Source organism: Phalacrocorax carbo, chromosome 12 (genome assembly GCF_963921805.1).
Source record: "Phalacrocorax carbo chromosome 12, bPhaCar2.1, whole genome shotgun sequence".
Classification (NCBI taxonomy): domain Eukaryota; kingdom Metazoa; phylum Chordata; class Aves; order Suliformes; family Phalacrocoracidae; genus Phalacrocorax; species Phalacrocorax carbo.
Window position 1 is genome coordinate 15,535,254 of NC_087524.1, and position 22,028 is coordinate 15,557,281.

Here is a 22,028-nt window from a genome sequence, read left to right on the forward strand (position 1 = left end):
TACCCCCTGATGAATGCAGTCCTGATGGAAACTCAACAATGCTTGCACTGCCCCATTTCTGACAACCTCAGCTGAATAACCCAAGTTCCATATTACTATATGGCTGTAACGTCTGAATTGTTTATTTGAAGTCTCTTTGTGCTTGAGCACACCCTAAAATAAGCACCGTGGTCTCACACCCTGCTTTCACAGTCCTACACAGATTCAGACACCAGCACAGACACATGGCCACACACAGTCTTCCATGAGACCAGGGCCGAGAGCGAGCTGCCTGACTGCACCTGTGCTACTGTATTTGATGTCACAGCTGGAAAAGCAAGAGACTTTGCACTTACAGAATCCCTATTACCACAGTGGGTCCACATCACTATACCAAAGATATGCAATATTCCTACAGTGACCAAAAAGTTATGGAACAAATCTTATTTTGTAACATAGAATACCAGTGTGGGTTAGAGGACATTTAAAAGCACAGATGCGTTTTGGCATGCAATTCCTCTCAACTTCCAGCAGTACATGAGTACTTAACAAGTGTTGAAAGTGATCTTTTAAGTGACAAACTTCAAGTCGCACAGGGGATCTACAGCAAAGCAGGAAACCCAACAACAGTTTCCCATTTCTCAGGCTAGCATCTTGCTCATTGACGCAACTCCTCTTTGGCTCCTGGCACCCTTATTCATCCTAAGCAGCGGCCTGGACCCTAATTCTGCAAGTCATTTCATGGCAGATTCCTTTTCAGCCCAGTGTCAGGATTTCAATGTGTAGAAAGGACTATTCGCAGCTGAAAAATACTTTGGAACTGGAACAAAGCTAGAAGAATATAGTGTAAATATGGAGGAGGACTTCTAGTATGTCCTTTCATTTTCATGAAGATAAGCTTTAAAAACTAGTGAATTCATACCACTGGGTAGAAAGTCCCTCCCACCCTCTTCCAAGACTTTTGCCTAAAAACTGAGGAAAGATACTTAAGTTCTCTTTGATATTCAGAGGTCATCTTAATGACTGCAAAACAGGACTTCAGGACAGCAAAAAGCAGGCTGTTAACAAGTGGTTTTATGCAGCTTTATTGATATTTAGTCAACATTAACTAACATTTTTGTTAATGACATAGGAAACGAGCAATGCATTGGAGTTTGCTGTCCAATCGGTAGCTGCATGCAAGAAACAAGTTCTACAAAATATGAGCGGGCAAAAAAAAGAGCAGGGCAGAGTACTGGGAAATCTTGGTTCAAAAGTTATTTTAACATGAAGTGTTCCAACAACAGAGCAACCACATCTCTCTCTTTGGTTGTCTTTTTATTTCCATTTTTTCAGATAATTTGGAGAAATTATCTGCTCCAAGCATGCCGTACCAGCTGCTGCATTTAATTTGAGAAAGGAAAAGCTTCAGGTAGCACATTTCCATATTTCTTCTGGTTTTATTCTACCTAGCTCTGGGAATTTGGAGTAATGAAATGCTTTGGACAGGATGAGGGAGCAGTGGAGATACAGAGCTGCTCCCATTTTACAGACAGGAATCTAATGGCCTCAAGCAAGACTGAAGTTAGGAAACAAGGATTGGGCTCACATGGCAGAACTAGGGATTACTCTTGGTTCATTTAAACTTAATTAACCTGCAATTATGATTAACTCGGGAAAAAAATCTTTCCAAATTAAATACAAAAATATATTATTTCCTAAGTCTGTCCAAAGTTCTTATTATGTCAATATTAAAATTCATAAAGCAGCACTAAGTGGCCTGAAACATCTCTAACCTTGACAGTTTTTTTTCAGGGGTAATAATAATCTGCAGCAAATGCAGGCCAACCAAAAACCACTTAACTAATTAGTAGTTGCAGTCACCGAGAAAACATGAATCAACACTGTTATTACAAGTGGCACATTTGAGTGGCATCTAATTATGACTTGATGAGCACGATACTTGCATTATCAACATTACTACTGCATCCCATCAGGGACTAAAAGCCGCTGATGGCATTGACTGCGAGAAACTCCCACTCAATGGTACTGCAGCACCCAACAATCTCCTTGGCAGGGGCACCCTCACTAAATGACATGTTAAGCGTAATTACTGGTAGACATTGTAAATAAACAGGATTGGAAGTGAAAATTGTACCAAGTGCATAAGACACAATCTGACACATTGGAAGTGGCAGCCTTAATTGAGAGTTTCTTTGACTGCTCAAGATCATTTCAACTGCATTTCTCGGAGGACAGTGATTATAACTGTGGAGACAGACGGCATAATGGTATCAGCACTGCTGACAGAGCAGTGAATTAAATTGTATCTGCTGTTGTGTGAAAGCCTTGATGAGAGGTACAGATCCTTAGTGGTCTTATCATTATAACACAATGGTCATGTTGTCATCAACCTTGCTGGCTCCAATTGAAAAGAAATGATTGTGTGTTGAAGCTTTCCCCCCCACCACCACCTTCTATCTCTTGTGCTCAATAGAACCAATTTTCAGAGAGCTATGAAATCACGCAATAGGGCCTAAAATGCAGCTGCTTGGCATACAAACGGGGCCCCATTAAACTGGAATCACACACAATATGTGTTTATGCCAGGAGAACAAATAGAAGCTGAGTACAGGCCAAGTTTATTCACAGACACAAAGCCGATGTAGCTCTTCATCAATATAATTGCCTTTTATATTGTCGTTTAAATAATGGGCTCTATTATTGCCTTAAAATCCTAATATTCCTGGCATTTTATCACTATGTTTACAAGGTATGTCCTTTAAAAATGTGAAAGGAAGATAAAAGAAACCTATAAAATTTTACAACATCAAATATTACTTCAAATTTTAAGTCTTAACTACTTGACATTTTCTGCCACACTCTGGTATTCCTTGTATCATAACAAAAACAAAACAGGCTGCAATTTTTTCCAGAGGAATTAGACTTCTTAGAGAATATTCTTGCTTCACAGAACAGTTATCAAAGATCATTTAAGGCAGAGGATGATTCCTGTTGATTTTAGATTATTTTCCATAATTGTATCATATGAACAATTATAAAATAGAAGTGAGCAAATTCCTCTATTAACACAGTCACACGAAAGTACAGACCATGTGATTTCCTTCTCCTGCATTAACTTCATCCACATTTCTGATGCTTCATAGTGCAGTTCACCGTACTGGCACAAACCAGACAAAACAGACCACAATCCTATTGTAATTGTCTCTTCTAAGGAGCTACTCCACTAGGATACTTCCACTCCCATTAGATGTGCTTTGTTGCTTCCAGACACCATACAGTTTCAATAGAACCATTACCATAAAGGTGTAAAACTGAATATTGACGTTCTCACAGCCCAGACAAGACAGAACTTGCTTTAAAAATTATCAAGAGACAGCAGTTCATCCGAAAAACCTCTATTGGTGTGTCTAGTCTTAATTTTACTCCTTCTTCATGAAAAAAAATATTATCATCATTAACAATCTCAGCAATAGGGTCAAATCCCCCTCAATCCAAGCATATATGATTTTAAAAGTCACTTGCAGAATCCAGGTGAGATAGAGCCAGATTTGTACCACTGTATTTTCACCACTTTGCACCTTAAGAATGGCTACCTGTGTTGGAGCGTATAAATGCTGTGACAGCAGTTAGTCTGACAATGGTCAAAGTCTCACCGGATTATCTCCTTGAAATAAGGCTTTGAAGGAGAAAGAGCAAGTGGACCTGAATCTCAGCATTCTTAACACTGCTGTGGAGTACGCAGAGCAACTTTCATAGCTCTCTACAGCAAAAAAAATCCCAGTAACATTATCAACTTACTTTTCTGAAACTCCTCCAGTTTTTTGACAGCCTCATCTCGTTCTTGCTTGATTTTGTCACACTGTAGGAGAAGAGAAAATTGAAATGAAACACTGATCCCAGTTATTTAATTAGCAGTCAGTCACAACATGCAAAATCAACAAAGATCAATTGCTGGCACAATAACATACTGAAGCCTATCAAAGCATCGTTTCTTTTTGCTCTCAGTCATGTAAGATTGATGGACACTATGCGTAAGAAATTCATTACCCAGAGTATTTCCTAAGCAAACTGGCAGGAAGTACTTGATTTTAGGTTTCAATTCAGAGCTACTCCGAAAATATTTCAGAAGTGCCACGTTATCCAAAACTGATGTAAATAGTCATCCATGTTCCACACAACAGCGAAAGCAATACTTTGTATGTAGGAATATGCTTTAAGTCTAGCTTCTTTAACACAAATAGACTTGGAAGAGAAGCCTACATTGCTATACCTACCATGTGCAAGGAAAACCTCAAAACCATGCTGTTCAGTTTCACAGCATCAAGAGCAAGTTTCAGCCTTGAAAAGGGGAGGACACTCATTCTCCTACTTTGAGGATTTCCCATTACCCCAGTCTTATTAATTTTGGGGTTAATGCTAATACTACACAGGGCTGCAATCACTGATCTTATGATGGAAAGGTTTCTTCAAAGAGAAAGAATAAAACAGACATTAAATAGACTTCTCTAAGAAAATCCCTTCTATAAGCAACTGAAAGAACTCAAAGAAATGAGTCAACTTCACAAGAGACACAGTCTGTGATTAACCATGCTGTGAAAAACACATGACCCGGGGGGAAAGTATGAGTGGCACACAACGTGTCTTACACACACAGCATACCAGACATCCTTCCTCACACGCAGCTGTGTATGTTCAGAGTAATAAATCACCGCAAGACCATGAGTTAACTTCTGGGAGAGATCTGTGTGACTGAGTTGCTTACAGTGTAACTGCAATTACTAGGATACTGGGAAAAAAAAACCTGAAATGATTCTGCTCGATTTTCAGTTTTTCCACATGAAGACCCACTTTGAGTTAGCTGGAAAAGGAGCCTGCTGTTAAGTAACAAGAATGGGAAAAGCGCAATTCAAAAGCAGCCAAATTCAAGAGAGTCCTTCTATCAGCTCCAGAGGATCCTGGATGAGGCCCAAAGAAGGATCTGCTCTTCAGCACGGAGAGGATGCCATTGGTGTCGCCTCAGGGGCGGCCTCCATGGAGGCTTTGGAAGCCACTGCTGATGGCTATCTGTGGGAGCAAAAGGAGCTGCACTCAACAAGCAACCACTTCTCTCGTGGCACTGGGGTGATGAGGCAAGGACAACTGCTGAGTAGGGACAAGTCAGTCCCTAGCTGCTGTAAAGGTCTGTGAAACAAGGAAGAGCTGCAGAAGGAGCAAGACATGCTGAGCAAGTGGCACCGGATGAGGACTCACCGTTTCATCTGGTCCTGTTAACAAAGGAGCTGTTCAGAGGATCTTGCACAGGAGAGGTGGGGAAAGGAAATCTGTGCATGAATCTTGCTGCCCTCCCTCTCAGTTTCCTCAGCAAAAATTTGCCTTACCTTACTGGCAGAACTGCAGTCTAGGAACAGAAGGCAGTAAAAGACGCAGAAAGATTTTCTGATTGTTCCTGCAGAGCACAGCTGTGCTGCAAAAGGGGATCAGTGTGAGCTGTTGCCTTTTTGTATTTCACAAGGGAGACACTGTAACCACACTGGCATACTTCACCCACGGATTTTTCTGCATGCTGCAAGCTTTCAGCCCACTACACATTAAGTGAGCAAGCGCTTCTAATGCTCTGTTTAAAAACCAAAAAGATTAGCATTTTAAGGATCTGGTCCATTGCCTGTGGAAGTCAACAAGACACTTTCCTACCAATGGAAACCTTGATGTAGATGATGCAGTACACTCCCTATCCCAATGGTTGGAAAAACTCCCTTTGAAATACTCCAGCAACATGCTCTAAGGCATAAAAGCTTTCCCTCTGCGGCAAAACGGAAAGTTAAATGACCTATTTCACTTCACCTTGAGTGTTATTTGCAGAGAGTGCTCCATTTGGACCACGGCAAGCCGACTGTTCTCCTGATAGCTACACGTTTCTCTGCACAATCAGGGTCTGTAGGTTTGGGTCTCTGCAGAGTAAATCCTACTCCCAGTTGCAGCTTTCTGAATATTTTCCTTTTGCTGCTACTGTGCTTCAGAATGAAAGAACAGGAAGAAAAGGAGAGCAGGAGATTGTTGCCCTTGCTGAAATGATCAATGGAAAGCACTTTGCCTTTTGTCTTGCAATCAAACCCGTCAAGCAGAGCTGTTACAAGTCCTACCAAAAAAACCCTAATTTATCTCCAATTTAGCTAAGAATTAGAAGAAGTTGAGATTGTCTTTAATTATTTGTTCTGTTTCAAACTGGAAAGTTATGCAAATAAAATATTCATTTCCAGCAATTAAGTTTCATAATAAAAATATATTGTCACCCCTTAAAATAAGTTTACCTTTAAAACAGGAAATTTTAAAAATACCAAACTTTAGCAGTGTTAGCTGCTCTCAAAAAGCTGTACAGAAGCCTTCAAAATTCACAGCCACCTCACTTTTCAAAAAAGCATTTTGAGGCATATACAGCAGAATTGTTAATCTACAAGAATATCACTAATCCTAAATGTTAAAAGGCAAATACTATATTACTATAAAATCTACTGTTCACTTTTCATATCCAAGCACATGCAACTGTTGAAGAGAAACTGTTTCCAAGTATTTGCTAAGTCTCCCCTTGTCAGTATTAACAGATATCTCCATACTCAAGAGTACCCTCAAATGGAAAAAAAAAGAGTTGATAACTCCTAGATTGTCGGTCATTTTTCTGTTTTTAACTTTATTTTGTTAGAAGTTCCAGCTTCTCTGTAGAGGAAAATAAGCATTTATACCATTTATTTTACTATATTTTTAATATTTATATCACCATTACCCCAATAAAAATCAAAGGTAATAGACAATAATCCCATTCCAGTCCTGAACCAGCTATAGGAGTCAACAATAATTTCTTGGCAAAAGACATTGCACCTATATTTTTAGAAACAAATAAATTCAGTTTCCAAAATTTATTTTGTGAAAAACTCCTTACAATATTTCACCTTTGCAGGAGGAAGTTCAGGAGCTTTGCCATTCCCACTCAATTTCAGAGTTTTGCCTTCTAGGGACACAAGATACGCAGCAATACTTTCATTTCTAGCACAGAGAACTGATACACTGACTACTTACAAGTAAAACACATAAGTGTCAAAGATCGGTGTTCAAACCAAATACTGCATAGCGAGTTGACTACCAGTATGTGAATTTGGCCTGTACTTGGAGTTTGCACAATACCGGGACAGTACTGTGCCACCACAGGAACCTGACACTACAACGTGATGTTGGGAAATCGGTGCACACAAACACCAGGAAGCCTGTGGATATACTGGTCTCCGCACACCCACTCCCACCAGCCTAATAACTCTTGGCCACTAATTCTGGGGAAGCCTGGGTTTCTTGTCTATTCTCTTCTAGCAGGCTTCTTTTTTGCCAACTGTTTTGCACATAAGCTCCTACTGACTTCAGTAAAGGGCCTTCAAAGGGCAAAAACAAGGAGGAGATTGTTCAGTCCAGATATTAAGATGCAAGAAGTTCCCGTAGTAGCCATATAGTCAATTAAGCCATTGCTAAGTAACACAAGATACATTCTTTCCCATTTAGACAGATTGTGAAATTTATGCAGATTTAATGCTTGTTCTAAAATTATGAGTTTGCTCAAAAGTATCCTATGACATTTGTGGTACTCTGCTTACAGAAAGAATGAGCACGTCATCAAGGCAGAATCCCTTCTCCATCCCCACGTGGTGACAAAACATATAATCCATTCTATACATGTTTACCAGAGCAAACACCATGAACTATCAGAGATACAGTATTACACCTACTGCTTTGGAAAGCTGTCTTAGCTTCCCCCCCCTACTGGCAGCATGACAAAACACTGTCAAAACCAGTGTTCAGAGTCATTTCTGTCTGATTAGCAAGTAGTCAAGTATTTATTCATGATCTGACTCTGAATACGTCAGAACTGCATATTAAGTTACCTACACTTGCGTGCAACAGGATGTTAGTTATCTATTTTTGGGGGACCAGTATGCATGCTTAGTTGGCTACTCCAATTAAAAGGATGACCTAAGAGAAGTAATCTCCCAGTGTCATTTTTGCTCGTTTTTGAAAGTATTTAAAAATACTAATAAAAAATATGCTTGCACCAATTTTGTCAGAGAGCCCACCAGAGGTCTCCAAATTGGCAGTTTGGCAAGGCAATAGGGAAGAGACACTGCAGACCAAAGATCTTCTATTTTGCTCCAGAACTTTCACGGTTATTCACATCCTTTTGAGCAGCGGTGCTTTGAACAATGTAACCTACGTAAAAGTCAATTTACTTTCTAATCTTAAGAAAAAAATGTGAAACAAAGACCATAAGTTTTCAAAAATTAAAATTACACCTTATTTTAAGTTAGCTGCCTGTTATGCACCAATTCCATGTTTCTAATATAAACTAGGATAATTTCTCCATGACACAGCTCATCGTTCAGACCCATACAAGTGTACTGGTGACTTGGTAACTTTGAAAAAAATTCCACCAACTGAATCCAAAGCACATACATAGAGTGCTGTCTGATTCCTGTGTGGTACTTCCCACAAATAATCTACAAATCTTTTTCTAAAAAAAAAGCAATGCTCTCTTTCTCCTGTTGACGCAATTATGTGACCACAATTGATACAGAGGAAGCCCTTTGCTTACACTCATACTGACAGACAGTGGCAGAAAGTGGAACAGAAGTCGCCCACAACTTCCCAGCCCCACAGGCAGAAATAGCCTGTGTTATACTTCCTCCAAGATCAGGTTTGATCCTGCAAAGCATAAAGCAAGTTACAAAGTTAGAGAGACTAACTCAGCCTCTCTGTTCAGTTCGGGAATACCCAGCCCTGCAATAACACGAGGAATCATTTCTTCCACTATCGGCACTGTAAGCCAACATAACCATGAACTCTGAATCAGTGGATTCTTTTTTCTGTAAAAGAAATGCACTTAGGGCCTCACACTTAACCACTTGAGCCAAAGCACTTAAACAATTAGGCAGGACTGCTTATACAAGCACACCGATTTGCAGGATGAAGATTCTTGGATGAAGAATACTTGCGTAACAACTGAAAATCCTCTAACCCTGAGCACGTGCTTAACTAATTTGCCTGACTGGAGATATAATCCCCATGTGCTCAGTGTTGGAGGATTTTCAGTTGTGGTGCAAGGATTCTGAAAAACATCATACCAACCTTCCAAAGAAACACACAAGTGGCTAGAGATATGCAGTTACATGAAAGAAGTCTTGTGAGGAAGAGGAGCAAGGAATAAAGAGCAGAATGCAAGAAACAACCTCAGAACATGATTTCACCTCAGTTTTGGCAACAAAATTTTTCATTGGAATTGCCTTTGAAGAAAAAACAATTTTCAAAATAAAAATGCAGCTCAAGAAAAGCCTCCTAATTCCCCCCACCCCTCAACCTAAACAAAGCTTTGTTGAAGAAAGACCAAAGCTAGCAAGACTTGGGTTCAAGGCAAAGCTGGGGGGCCCACTTTTCATGCAATTGGCAGTCCTGGTGTGGAACTCCTCACATGTGACGGAAGCCAACAATCAGCACAGGCTTGGGAGGCGGGACAAATTTGAGGAAGAGAGCTGTGGAGGGCAGAACACGCAGAAACCACATGCAGCTGAGGAAGTCCCCAGGCTGCAAGTAGTTTGGAGACTAGAAAAGTACTCTGTGGAGGTGTTACACATGCTCGCACACTCCTCCTTCTCTGCTGCTGTCAGTGACAGGTACGGGGCTAGATGGACTCTTGGTCTAATTCAGTTTCATTCTCCTTTTCTTCTGAGCACTAGGAGGTGAACTGCCACAGTCCTCCAAGCAGTGAAAATAGAGGACAGATTTCCTGGGACATCTGAGGCTCTGGTGTAGGGCTGCAGAACAGGAATGCAGCAACAAGCACAGTAACAAGGACAAGGTGGTCAGTGGGGAGCAGGGAGTGAAGCACAATATGCTGAGCTCTGTGGAAATACACATAATCATTGCTGAAGCATAACATGAAGATAAGCTTCAAGTTTGCTTTAATAATGAGAAAGTAGTTAAGGACAAGGTCTTCCCAATGCAGCCCTGAACTGCAACATTTATAACAACTGGGTTAAACTTGACCCTTCAGAAATGACTTCACAAAAAGCTAAACTAAACCTCCATGCCTTAGCGGCTAACAGGGATTTGAGAAATAACATGTTTCTTGCATCTTCAGCTCACCGATACTGGAGAAAGGAGAATCTTCTGCTTACAATACAGTGCAGCACTGACTCCTCTGCCCTCCTCACTACCTGGAACTGATAAGAGGCTTTTACTGGCCACAGTTTCTTTTGGCAGGTATCTGCTAAAAACCTTTTGCACGTTGACATGGATTTATGCAACACAACACTGCCATCAAATCTCTCATAGTTCTCTGTTCCTGTTGGCTTCCTCGCAGAAAGCAGGTGTGCTGAATGAACAAGAGCCATGGGTGGGAAGAGCTACCTAACCAAATGTGCTTAATTTTACTACTAGGAAGACAATGTATCATAATTAAAATAAACAATCTAGAAAGAGGTCATTATTTCCTACTCCAGTATCTCTGAACATTAAAAAACGAAGCCTGCAGTAATGTATGACGTTCAGCCCATATATTCAAAGCCTCTTTTCAAGTTGCACAGGCACACAGATTTCACAGAAGGATATGTGATATGCTGCAAATCTGTTCTGTGCTGCAGTACCATTCTGCAAATTGAGATAAGACATCCTGCTCTCCTATTAAAAGTTGGGGGGTTTTGGGGAGATGGGACAGGGAGAAAGACTTTAAATACCTTCAGAAATCATATTCCTACACTCTGAATTTTCAGAAGGGCTGGGTGAGGGGAGGAGTTGTTCTAATTTCTTTTTCATATTGTGCAAATCAAGTTGTAATAATAAAACAAGGTTTAGGTCCAAGAGAAACAAGTTTTCCTTAGAATATCTAAACACTTGAGTTGGTCTATGCTCACATTGTAACCACATGCAAACTAGCTATAGCAGCAATCATTTTATATATATATATATTTAGAGCAACTTTTCTGGAGTGGGGCAGCTAGGATAGCTGCTGGGAGTTGCATTCATTGCTCCTCAATACCTATAGGTATGCAAGTAGTATTCTATGAGTGACACTGTTGTAAGTAATCAGCTGAGCTCGCAAAAGCAGAGAAGAACCTCCTATAGCCGATAAGGTATTCTGACATTTAGCATTTTAGCATTAAAGAAATAATCAATAGATACAAACCTCCTCTTTCGTTTTCTTATTCTCCGCTCTAAGCTCTTCATATTCACCAATAGCTATACAAGAGGGAAAAAAAAAAAGAAAAAAGTTAATATTGCAGCACCTCCTTTACACAAATTAGCTCTCCATTTCATTCATTTTAAAGCTCTTCTGGCTATTTACACAGATGTCTTAAATAACCTGGATCATAAACTTCATTAATAGCCTATGGACGAACTGGATATCCTTTTAGAATTGAAGTAATTGGAAAGTGTCTGAAAAAGATGGTGGCTCCCAAAACAATCAATTTTTGATCAATGGAGAGTTAAACAACCTTATTGATTGAGTTCAAAAATTACAAGGTGAATGTACTGGCTTGCAGTCACCATTTTAAACCCACACTGGCTCAGGTTACAGATCAATGCTAGATAGCATGGTTAATGCAATACTGTTATACATACGTACCTCCAGAGTAGCTGAGCACCTTTATTTATTTATTTGTTCGTTAACATTTTCTTTCAACAAGAGTCTATGAGAGATGTTTGGTTTTTTTCTTTAAACTCCATGGTGGAGACATGAAAAGATTGTATTATTTACCCAAGATCACACAAGAACTCAGCTGCAGGGATCAGCAGGGAAGGGATCAACCTCCAGGATGCTGGAGGTCCGTTGTTTCAAACCAGTAAATAATATGCAGAAACAATCAATCAGCTATCAATTAAGCTTCCAGTTTACTGTGTATTCTTGTGTGCCCTTCTTAAAATTTTTATTTTACTACCTTAGGAACTTGCCATCGTTGCCCCAACTTACCAGTTCTATCAGTGTGTCCCATATGGGCTGTTTGGCCTTCAAGGCCACAGAAATTTTATTGTCACTAGGAAGAAGCTGAATACCTCTCCAAACCTTAAAGAAACAAACCTTGCAAGAAAGGAACACTTTTCAGTCTTTAAGATGCATACTACGTGCTGATGCAGTTCCTCTAAGAAAGGGCACCTAAAGTGAAACAATGTTATTTCCTACACAAAAACGTAAAAGCTATGTCTCTAGATCACTGTTCCACTTCTAAGCCATTTACCTGTTCCCTTTAGGAAAACAAGGGAAGAGATTTCTAGCATCCAGATGCAAGAAAAGGAATGAAAACCCTATCAACAGATCCAATTCAAGTTTATTCATACTTGAAAACTGCTACTGTTTGCTCACCCTTAAGGCAAACTCATACTCACTATTCTTTATAAATGACTGAAAAATGTAAATGCAGATTTGCCACACCCTTGACAGCTCTCCTCACGTGCTAGGTGAACCAAGAACTCTGAATCGTCAGCCCTTAAGGCATGGATATAAGAACAAGTTACTCAAAAACAAGGATATGAACTTACACAACACTCCAGCAATCCCCAGTAAGGGCTCACATGTGTAAGACTGGAAATTAAACTGCCTGTTCAGGGTAGCCTTTCCCTCTTTTAGTGCGGATGGTAATCCAAGGCACGTTCACCATGGAATGCAAACAAATTCATCAGCTACTCCACACTGTGCTCACACAGCACCTTCCTTCAGTGCCTTTTTACTGTGCCCATCCCCTTACTGTCGCTGCAAAACTATTAGTTCTCCCTTCAATAAAGCTAATACATAGTAAGGATCTGCTATCTTAAAACAAGATTGTTCTTCATGGATGGCAACCTCTAGATGCTCCCATATGGATCCCATTATTCAGATTTTTGGGTATGGATTTATTAACACTAAATCTAATTAAGAAACTGCTGTTTTTATCAGGCCTGGATACAGAAATAATAATTAAAAAATGGCTACGCACATTTTCTGCTATATATCAGATTCTCTGCGACAGCAGAAGACAACTTAAAAGTTATGAAGTGTGACTGGGAAGTTGGTGGGTTTTTTTTCTTTGTTTGAACACTGGGAGAGGGGGTTCTTGGGAACTTTTAAAACAAAGTTTCCCAAGTGTTTTATGTACAATGAAGTTTTGATGCCATAACCTTCACTGAAACACTAAATGGCATAAAGGTGACAATGACCTCTGCTCTAAAACTACCTTGAAACAATTAATACCAGCAGCACCAGGCAACACTTTACATGTTCCAAATCTCATGTAGATTATTGAGCCTTAAAGCCTCTTTGATAGATTAGGAGGTACCATTGCCACCCATTTATAGACTGACAATCCAGAAATCATGCTGTATGAGGACTTCCCTAAACCTCTGAGAGACAAGACTATTTTTTCTCCTTCACCTGTGAAGGCTCTCACACAACATACAAGACAACAGCACCTGAGCACCTGAGCATCTCCAAACTTCTTACATTTCCCCTTGCCTCAACAAGATTATACTATATATAAATTACCCTAGAATAAAGATATCTCTTTCCAATAAATTAGTGGTGAATGAAACAAACAAGTGAAGGTGCTTACTCCAGGTGCTACTAAAATTCCAGAATTATATTAAATCCTCTCAAAGAATCAATATTGTAGCATGCATTTATAGTAAAATGCCTACATTGTACTCATTAGCCTCCAGTGAATCCCAAAGAACTGGAATAAATACATATCAGAGAACTCGAGATACTGTTGCTGTCTGACGCTTACTGAAGTTTATCCTTAATAGAATTATTCCTGATATACAGCAGTGTTATATAAACAATTTATCAGGATACAAACCACATTTCTTTGCTTCTGGCTATCTTCATGCAGTATGAGGGCAACACTACAACTTCACTTCAAGAATAAGGAGAGGAAAAAGCTGGAAAAAGAAGAAACTAACAGAACATTTTGGGCTATAGCTCTTAAGCCACCCAAAACATATTCCCAGCCAACCCTGCTCTTATTGTAAAAGTCAAACCACAAAGTAGCCAACGTGAGTGAACACAACATGCTCCTTCCTAACATGACCACGCTCATTCACCAACTACTCACTCCACAGCTCAGTTGGCCAGAAAGGACTGTCCTGCCAACACGTATCCATGTACTTTATCTGTATTGAATTAAGCAGTTAACTTTGTATACAGAAGCTCTTTTAATTATATCGTAGTCTTTTGATTTTTAGTTGTGAACCTGTGTCTCCTGAACCTGGACTTGCTAACAAATGATGTGTATTATCTAAATTAGATGTTTTATATATTAGATATTTATTATGGCTAAAAAGCTCTTATTGGTAAAACAAGGTCATAAGGGTAAAAGTATATAATGACTATAATTCATAGTGAGCAACAGAAAAGACACCTTCATTTACACAGAGTGAGGTGGTGAGACTCCTCCTACTCTTTTTATTTCAAAATTCATCAACCCCTTTTCTAAAGCAGTATATTAAAAAATAAAACTTAATAAAACCACCTTAAAAATACTACATGCATATAGTTTAGCATTTATATTGTAAACCAGGGTGGCCTTCAAGTAGATTGAGAGCCCCTCCATGCCAAATCAATGAGTAATGCCACTTCAGCATCTCAAACCTACTTATTTAACCAGAAAGTAAGTAGAGCTGTCAAAGGAAGGAACTGTCATTCCACTATTTATTCTTCTAGACTACGGACCAGGCATGCCTTTAATGGTACAGAGAAGAGAAAGAGCTGACAGCAGAAGTAGTCCTTCGCTCTAGATGAAACAAACTATCCTAATGAAGTAATTTTTTGTTGGTAGAAGTTATCTAACACCTGGCTTTTTGCAAGTTCTGATATGTAAGAAAGAGAATTACCCCTGACAGCAACACTGCACTAGAAGCTTTAATGGCACTGCTGCCACCACCCTCCTCATCCCAGTGTACCTGGAACAGGAACAGTCAGGCCAAGCCTGTTGTGCAAACCATCTCTCAAATAGCCACGGTCTCCCTACAAGCACAGCACGCACAAGACCTGCGATTTGCTGTCAAGAGTATAAACAAAAGTGAGAAGGGCTCAATTTTTCTCGTTACCCATTTTAGTCTCAAAGATCCCTTTCACTCAACCCAGTCAATCTCTATTTCAACGGGATGCAGTGTGGCATCGGCAGCACCAGCCACATGCAAACTACTCCAAACCGATGCCTGGGCAGCATTCTTAACATCTCCTGGGCGTCCAAAAAAGAGATGGAGTTGAGGAACAAGCGCTAATCAGCTTGTGTAAAGGTGAAGATTAGTGATGGCATTATATCTGCTACTTTACAATGACTCCAAATCTTGAGTCAGAATACATAAACCTGTTACTAGGCCCTAAGCTTACATGGCCAAACCAAGCTTTTGGTCACATACCAGCTGCACTAGCTGATATCTACAAGGTTCAATTACCAAACAGTTCTTAAAAAAAATAAGCAAAAATAATGTGTGTTTGTATACAAAGGTAAGCGTTAAGTACAGATACTATAAGTCAGACCCTGCATCTGTGTTCCCACATGCTTTGATTTCACTCAAATCTGTAAAAGTGTGTACAAATAATTTTTTTAATGAGACCCCAAATTTGCATCCTGTGGTCTTACAGCTTCCTGGAAACTGGACGGGGAAATTAAACACACCACTGCCTGATACAGCCCAACCACTGAGCTCACACCAAAAGATTTGCCTTCACACGTTTCTGAAAAACAGGTACAGTCCAACACAAGAAGCAGAAGTGGGAAACACTTTTAAACTCTAATAAATTAAGAAAACATTCGAGTAGGATGGCTTCTGCTGGGGAATGATGACCACTGTGTATGAATACCCACATACACAGGTTACACGGTGGGGGGGATGGGAATAACCTACAGGGGGAAATGGAGCAGCCAACAAGATATCCTACCCTAAATGCAGGAATTCCTCTGGCCATAAAAATTACCCCTTTGCCACACAGGGTAAATTTGTCAAATCACATTAAGAGGTTATCAAAAACATATACTTAAGAAATACTACTCTGAGATATTTATGGCAGATTTGCAGTCTGTTCTTTAGAAGATACACAGTATTCCCTTATTCAAAGTTTCCAGCACTTTATTCTTTTAAAGAGATCAAACAGATCATTTAAAAAAATAATGATACTGAGCCACAGTGCTTAAGACTAGAAACTGAAAATAATCTCATTTCATTAAATCCAGCCAACAAACAGATAGGAAGATAAGACCTTTAAAACTTATGGCAAAAATTCATGCAACATAAACAGGTTCAGTATATGTGTAGTTAACAGGAGTTGTTAACCACTGTAATTTAGAAAAGTGACCAGAAACATGACTGTGACAGTGGCAGCTGAAGTATAATTTTACCTCGTTCATAACTCCAGAGGTTTTGGTTGCTGACTCCTGTTTTCAGCTGAAAAAAAAGTGTCCGCAGCAGAAGATGACTCTCTCCTTAAGGGCAAAGTACCAGCAGTGCCAATAAAGCTAAACAAGGCAATCTCCCAGGCAGGTAACTAACCGCTGTTATGACGCAGCTCTTAGTTGGTTTGCTACAGTTCCTTCAGGTTTTACAACCAACCATTAATAACGCAAGATTTTGCCCACTTGATTTTGTTTTGTTTCAATTTTAAGTTTTACCCAAAGGAATTACAAGTGCCAGTTGAACAGAAATGTGCACTGCTGGAAATATCACTTAGAGTACAGTTAGGTAACACTAATATCTGTAGCGGATCTGCTTTATCTAACACCAAGCCACCTCAGAAAGCTATTCACAGGATTAAAACTCAAAACAATACTTTTAAGTCCTAAATACCATCAATACAGAGATCGTGTTTCTTCATGATGCTCACCTTAAACTTGGTAATGGAGCAACTGAAGAACGATCAGTATCAGGTATCTGAGTCTAACATAGAGGACTTGGAAAATTCAGCATGGGTGAAAGATGAGCATATCTTGCACACACAGAGCTTTGGTGTCCTTTTCACCATTCAGAGCTCTGCCTAACAGCCAAGTGAATTTGCTCAGACACCAGTCAGCATCACAGCTGCCACTGAGAACTGAGCGGGCAGCTACCAAAACCTGCCTCAGGTTCAATCTACTGACCTTGTTGAGGGAAAGTACAAGCAGTAGTTGAAACGTGACAGCAATCAGCCATGTACATTGCTGTTTGCCTTCCCCTCTGCCTTTCGCATCACTTCTCGGGCAATTTAGTTACCTGGTGCCAGGCAAGCTTATCAAGACTTGGAAAGCACGTACTGAAAGAGAAATCAAACAAGGGCTACTGAACAAACGTTCTCTGAAACCCCTTCAAATCAAAGGGTGTTTTTCAGAAATCTGACTACAGACCATAATGTTACAGTAATCTGAAGCCATATGCCACTTTGAATGCAATAAAGGCCGGTCTCCTGAAAAGCATGGACACCCATTACACCAAATATTCAGAGACTCCCATTTTCATGCTGCCTCTGTTTAACAGAGCATCCTAAAATTACTTGAGGAAAATTGTTAGTATCTAAAATAGTCTTGTTTTGTTATCAATAAGAATGGAGGGGAAACTGTATATTCAAACTTACAGCGTATAAAGAGGAAACAAATTTACTTTTAAATTACTTTTAAAAATTGTTACTACAGTAACAGCATCTAGGTCATTACTGTTAAGATAACTTTATGCATCTTATTACCTTTTCATCACTTGGGCTCTTTACATTGGGCACATCAGACTTGTCAGTTAACATAATTTAACTACTAATTTAACTATGGTGTGCTACAATAATTTTGCATTGGTTTAGATGCCAAACAGCGTATAGAAGCGTATTTTCAAAAGTTCTCCACTGGCTAACTTTCCGCCAACCATACAATCACAAAACACATTTGTTAGCCTCACAACAACATACTACAACCCCCATGTTTGGGGACAAACATCCACCAAGAACAGTGCCTTACAGGACAGGGTCTGCCAAGTACAGTTTTTATTTCAACAGCGTAAGTGGATCTGGGGCAGCCAGTCCTCAAGTTACAGTAACTTTCCCTTGAGCTAATTGCTGCAGTCCTGTAAAGTTTCATTAGACATTAAAGGGTACTCAGCCTCCTGGAGCAGAAGACTTTTAGACGTTGGAACTGAAGCCCCAGCCTAACCAACTCCAAAAGGCTCAGGTTTCTTTGAAGAATAACCCAACTTGCCTTTTTTGCAACCGATCATTGTCATTTTAGCAACTGTCCTCTTGGCACAGACAAATCCTCTGGAGCCAACAGTACTGGAGGGAAGCAGTCAATCAGCAAAACACCCCAGATTTTTAGCCTTATTTTTTGGTCCCATATTATCAAAACACATATCTATACGATTATAATTAATTTTATACCCACTAAAATCCCTGTAAGTCAGAATCTATCCACTGCAGCTGGTAATAATGGATTTACAATGTTGACTGTACAGGAATAACCCAAATATGAAGTGCCAAAGCAGGTCATAAAAGTTCATAAATATCCAGCTAAAATTTGGTTAAGAAAAGCTTCTGCAATACAGCAAAGGTGACTGAGTGCATTTATGGTCAAAATTAATGACAGAAAAAGGGGCGCTGATCACATCCCCATAATTTCACTCTTCTACACAACTTTGTCCGACAGGTCCTTTCCAAGCAGCTCCTCCCAGGCTCACGGCAGACCAGAAGGCAGCTGTGGGAATTACCAGCTGCAGGAATTACCAGCTGCGAATTACAGCATTGGTACTCTGCACCTACTGCACATGATGCTGCGAGACAGGAGGCACGCCGACCACTTGATGCATACCCACAAGAAGGTGTCCACAATTCAAACAGCTGGTAACGCTACTTCCTCAGATGCTGCCTACCTATTTAACCGAGGCAGAAACTCTGCTGGGCTAACCTGGTTCGGGGACAGACCGCCCAGGGAAGTTAAAAAATGGCTGCGTTCTCCACGCCCCTTCTTACAAAATATGAAATGTTACAATATTTTTATTTCTAAGCCGAACTATGCGCTCATGAAGCTGAACATCTACAGATCTGAAGGACTGGACTTTTCCACAAAAGCATCAAGAGTGCTTCGCAGAGGGAACCAAACCAACCCAGGCCAAGTGCTTCCTTTCACTTACTCTGGAACAACAGAAGGCTCTGCAGAAACTTATGGCTTATCAGGGCGAGCCCCGAGCTATCGGCAGGAAGTTTGCACACTGATGGGCAGCGGTGCAGAGGGTGTTTGACGGGTTGGGTTGGTGCTGGATTCTGCAATGCAGAGCAGGAGCCGTGACACAACGCCAGGCTAGGTGCAGCCAGGCACTCCGTGTGAAGCTCAGCTCCACAGAGACAGCGAGGCAGGCGGACTTTCACCCCCTGGAGCCAGCTGGAGATCGCACTCACCAGTACTGCCAGTCGGGGATCAATGCCAGTGGAGCGCCAGGCCTGGGGCTAGACCGAAGCCGGGAGGAAGGTCGGGGCTGACAGCAGCGACAGCCCGTGTGCCAGGAGGCCTCGGCCTCCCGCTCTCACCCCGGCGCGCCATGGGCCCCCGCGACGCCTGCGCTCACCCAGGGCGCCTGCGGGGAGGTGAGGCAGCCGGGACAAGTGCCCACCAGGGGAGCAGCCACAACGTTTCACTTCCCCGATTTATTTTATTAAGGGTGAGTTGTTTTCTTTTTTCTTTTTTTAATTTTCCCCTGCGGGGACAGAGAGAGGGGCCTGGGAGCGAGAGGGGACCCGACGGCCGGGCCGGGGGACGCCCAGGCCGCAGCCGCCCCCTGGCGCAGGCCGCGCCCGCCCTGACACGCCCCGGGGAGCCGCCGCCTCCCGCCACCCCGCAGCGGCCGCGCTCCCGCCGGCCGAGCCCGGGCCCTCGGCGGCGGCGGGAAGCGGGGGAGCCGCTCTCTCCAGCGCCGGAGGCGGCGACGGCACCGCCCGCCCCTACCTTGGTCCTTCAGGCTGGCGAGGAGCTCCAGCTGCTTCTCCTCGTCGGAGCTGTTCATCCTGCCCCGCCGCCGCCTGCCAGCGGCTGCCCCGCTCCGCCCCACCGAGCGCGGCTTCACCTGGCAGCGGCCGGCGGCTCCCGCAGCCCCGGGGCGCGGCGGGCGCGGCGAGCGGCCCGGCCCGCTCTGCTCTGCACATGCCCAGACTCCCGCGGCGCCCCAGTGAGCATGTGCGGGGTGCGGGCACGGCGGCGGCACCTGGGCCCGCGGGCGGGAGGGGCGGCTGGCACACGGCCCGGCACACCGGCACGGCGCCCGGCACACGGCTCCTGCCCCCCCAGGCCCTCGGAGGGCTGCTCCGCTTCTCAGCGAGTGGGCAGGAGGGGGAAGAGACCCCACCAAGGGGCCACCGGCCAGAGGGGACACCTGTCCCCAGGCACAGCGGGCCGTCAGGGCCTTTCCCTCCAGCCGCCCGGGCAGAGGTCTCCCATGGGGTCGGTCCCCCGTGGGCCGGGAAGAAGCCCTCCCGCACCACTCCCCACGGGGCTTTGGGTGCATGCGGTTTTAATAAGCCCTTTTGCAGGATTTGTGTGGGCAGCTTCCCACTTAGGATCTGTGCGCTGCCCTGGGGAGCAGTGGGAGGGCAGAAAACTGGTGTTTGAGTACCAAGATACAAAGAAAGCAAAAAGGTGTCAAAAATTAATTGCAGGGTTGTGTTACAGTTTGTGAGGGTCACAGAATCACAGCATGCCAGGGCTTGGAAGGGACCTCTGGAGATCACCCCGTCCCACCCCCTGCTGGAGCAGGCACACCCAGAGCAGGGGGCACAGGAACGCATCCAGGCAGGTTTGAATGTCTCCACAGCCTCTCTGGGCAGCCTGTTCCACTGCTGCCCACGATCCGAGGGAAACAACTGCGTGCTGATCCCAGTGTCCAGCGCTTAATCATAACTTTAGAACAACATGAAGGTAGAGGGCTTTGACAGGGACCCCTCTCAGCAGAACACAGTTCTCTCTGCTGTTCTCTGATGATGCCTGGGTGAAAAAGGAGGAGATCCAGTGATGCTTTTTGTGTTAAAATGGTTACCTTACTCAGCCTATCCCAAGGCTGCACCAAGTGCACTGCAGAATTTGTTTCCACCTCTTGTTTTTTGCTGAGCTTTGGTAGTGGTCATCTGAGTGGCAGCTATCTTCAGATTTGCATGGGCAAAGGTACAATTCATGCACATCCCTCCCTCCTTCTTCGGCAAACACCCACTGTTTAATGTGGCAGACAGGTCAGAAAACACAGCATTGCCACAGACGTGGCAACATTAGTTAGAAATATCTGGGAAGGAAAGGAAAAAGACCTCACTACAAAGAACTGCTTAGTCCTCCTGCCTCCCAGGCTGCATCCTCTAGTCTTCTCGTCTTGACCCAGTAAACCTTTAAAACATGAAGATACTCCACATTGATGCTTTATGGCATTATCTGTCCTAGAGGTAGTTAATAACACCTGCAGCATCCTGGAAAGAAGCCAGGAGATCCATGTGGGCTATACCTGTGTCTAGTAAGTGTGATATGCTCATCTAAGGCAAAGGAGGCCATGCAGACAAGTTCATAAGCTAATTGGCTTATTTTGAACTAGTCAGCACAAAACGCATTTAACTGTACCAAATGCACATGCTTCTAGAGGTGGAGTCATATGCAAAGAATGTGAAATTGTCTTGGAAAACGAAGGCTCTGTAGAGGAAGTGAGAGGCAGTGTGCAAGCAATTACATACGTGCTGCCAGTGAGGTACTGCAGCGAAAGAATGGGATGTACACTGACAGCGGGGAGAAAATTTCTTCTATGACATTGACAAGACCAAAATAAAGTTACTGTATCCAGTCCTTCAAGAAATGGTACAGAGGCATTTACGGAGAAAGCACAAGAGAAAATAAATTACCTAAGGTATGAGGAGAGTGCTTTGCAATGAGAGGCCTCAAACCCCTTATCTTTTTAATTGAGCAATAAGGAAACAAATTATTTGATCATGTCAATTCCACAGGAGAAAATCCTCAATACCTGAGGGCTTTTCAGCCTAGTGGAAAAGAGTCAACCAGAATCTGTGTCTGTAA

The 22,028-nt window shown here is 42.3% G+C and overlaps 1 protein-coding gene across 3 annotated transcripts in view; it reads right to left on the reverse strand.

Moving 5' to 3' along the window:
- The window catches only part of SHTN1 (shootin 1), a 66,688-nt gene extending 46,545 nt beyond the window's left edge, over positions 1-20,143 (reverse strand). Inside the window, exons 1-3 of one of the 3 annotated variants that reach the window (XM_064464240.1) lie at positions 19,932-20,143; positions 11,195-11,247; positions 3,781-3,841 (exon numbers count right to left, since the gene is read on the reverse strand). In XM_064464240.1, the coding sequence (XP_064320310.1) occupies positions 3,781-3,841; positions 11,195-11,247; positions 19,932-19,989 (172 nt within the window). In that variant the 5' untranslated portion in view covers positions 19,990-20,143. Of the gene's footprint in view, positions 1-3,780; positions 3,842-11,194; positions 11,248-19,387; positions 19,726-19,931 lie in introns of those variants that run through there. The other 2 variants (XM_064464239.1, XM_064464241.1) reach the window with 2 other exon arrangements.
- Positions 20,144-22,028: the final 1,885 nt, after the last annotated feature.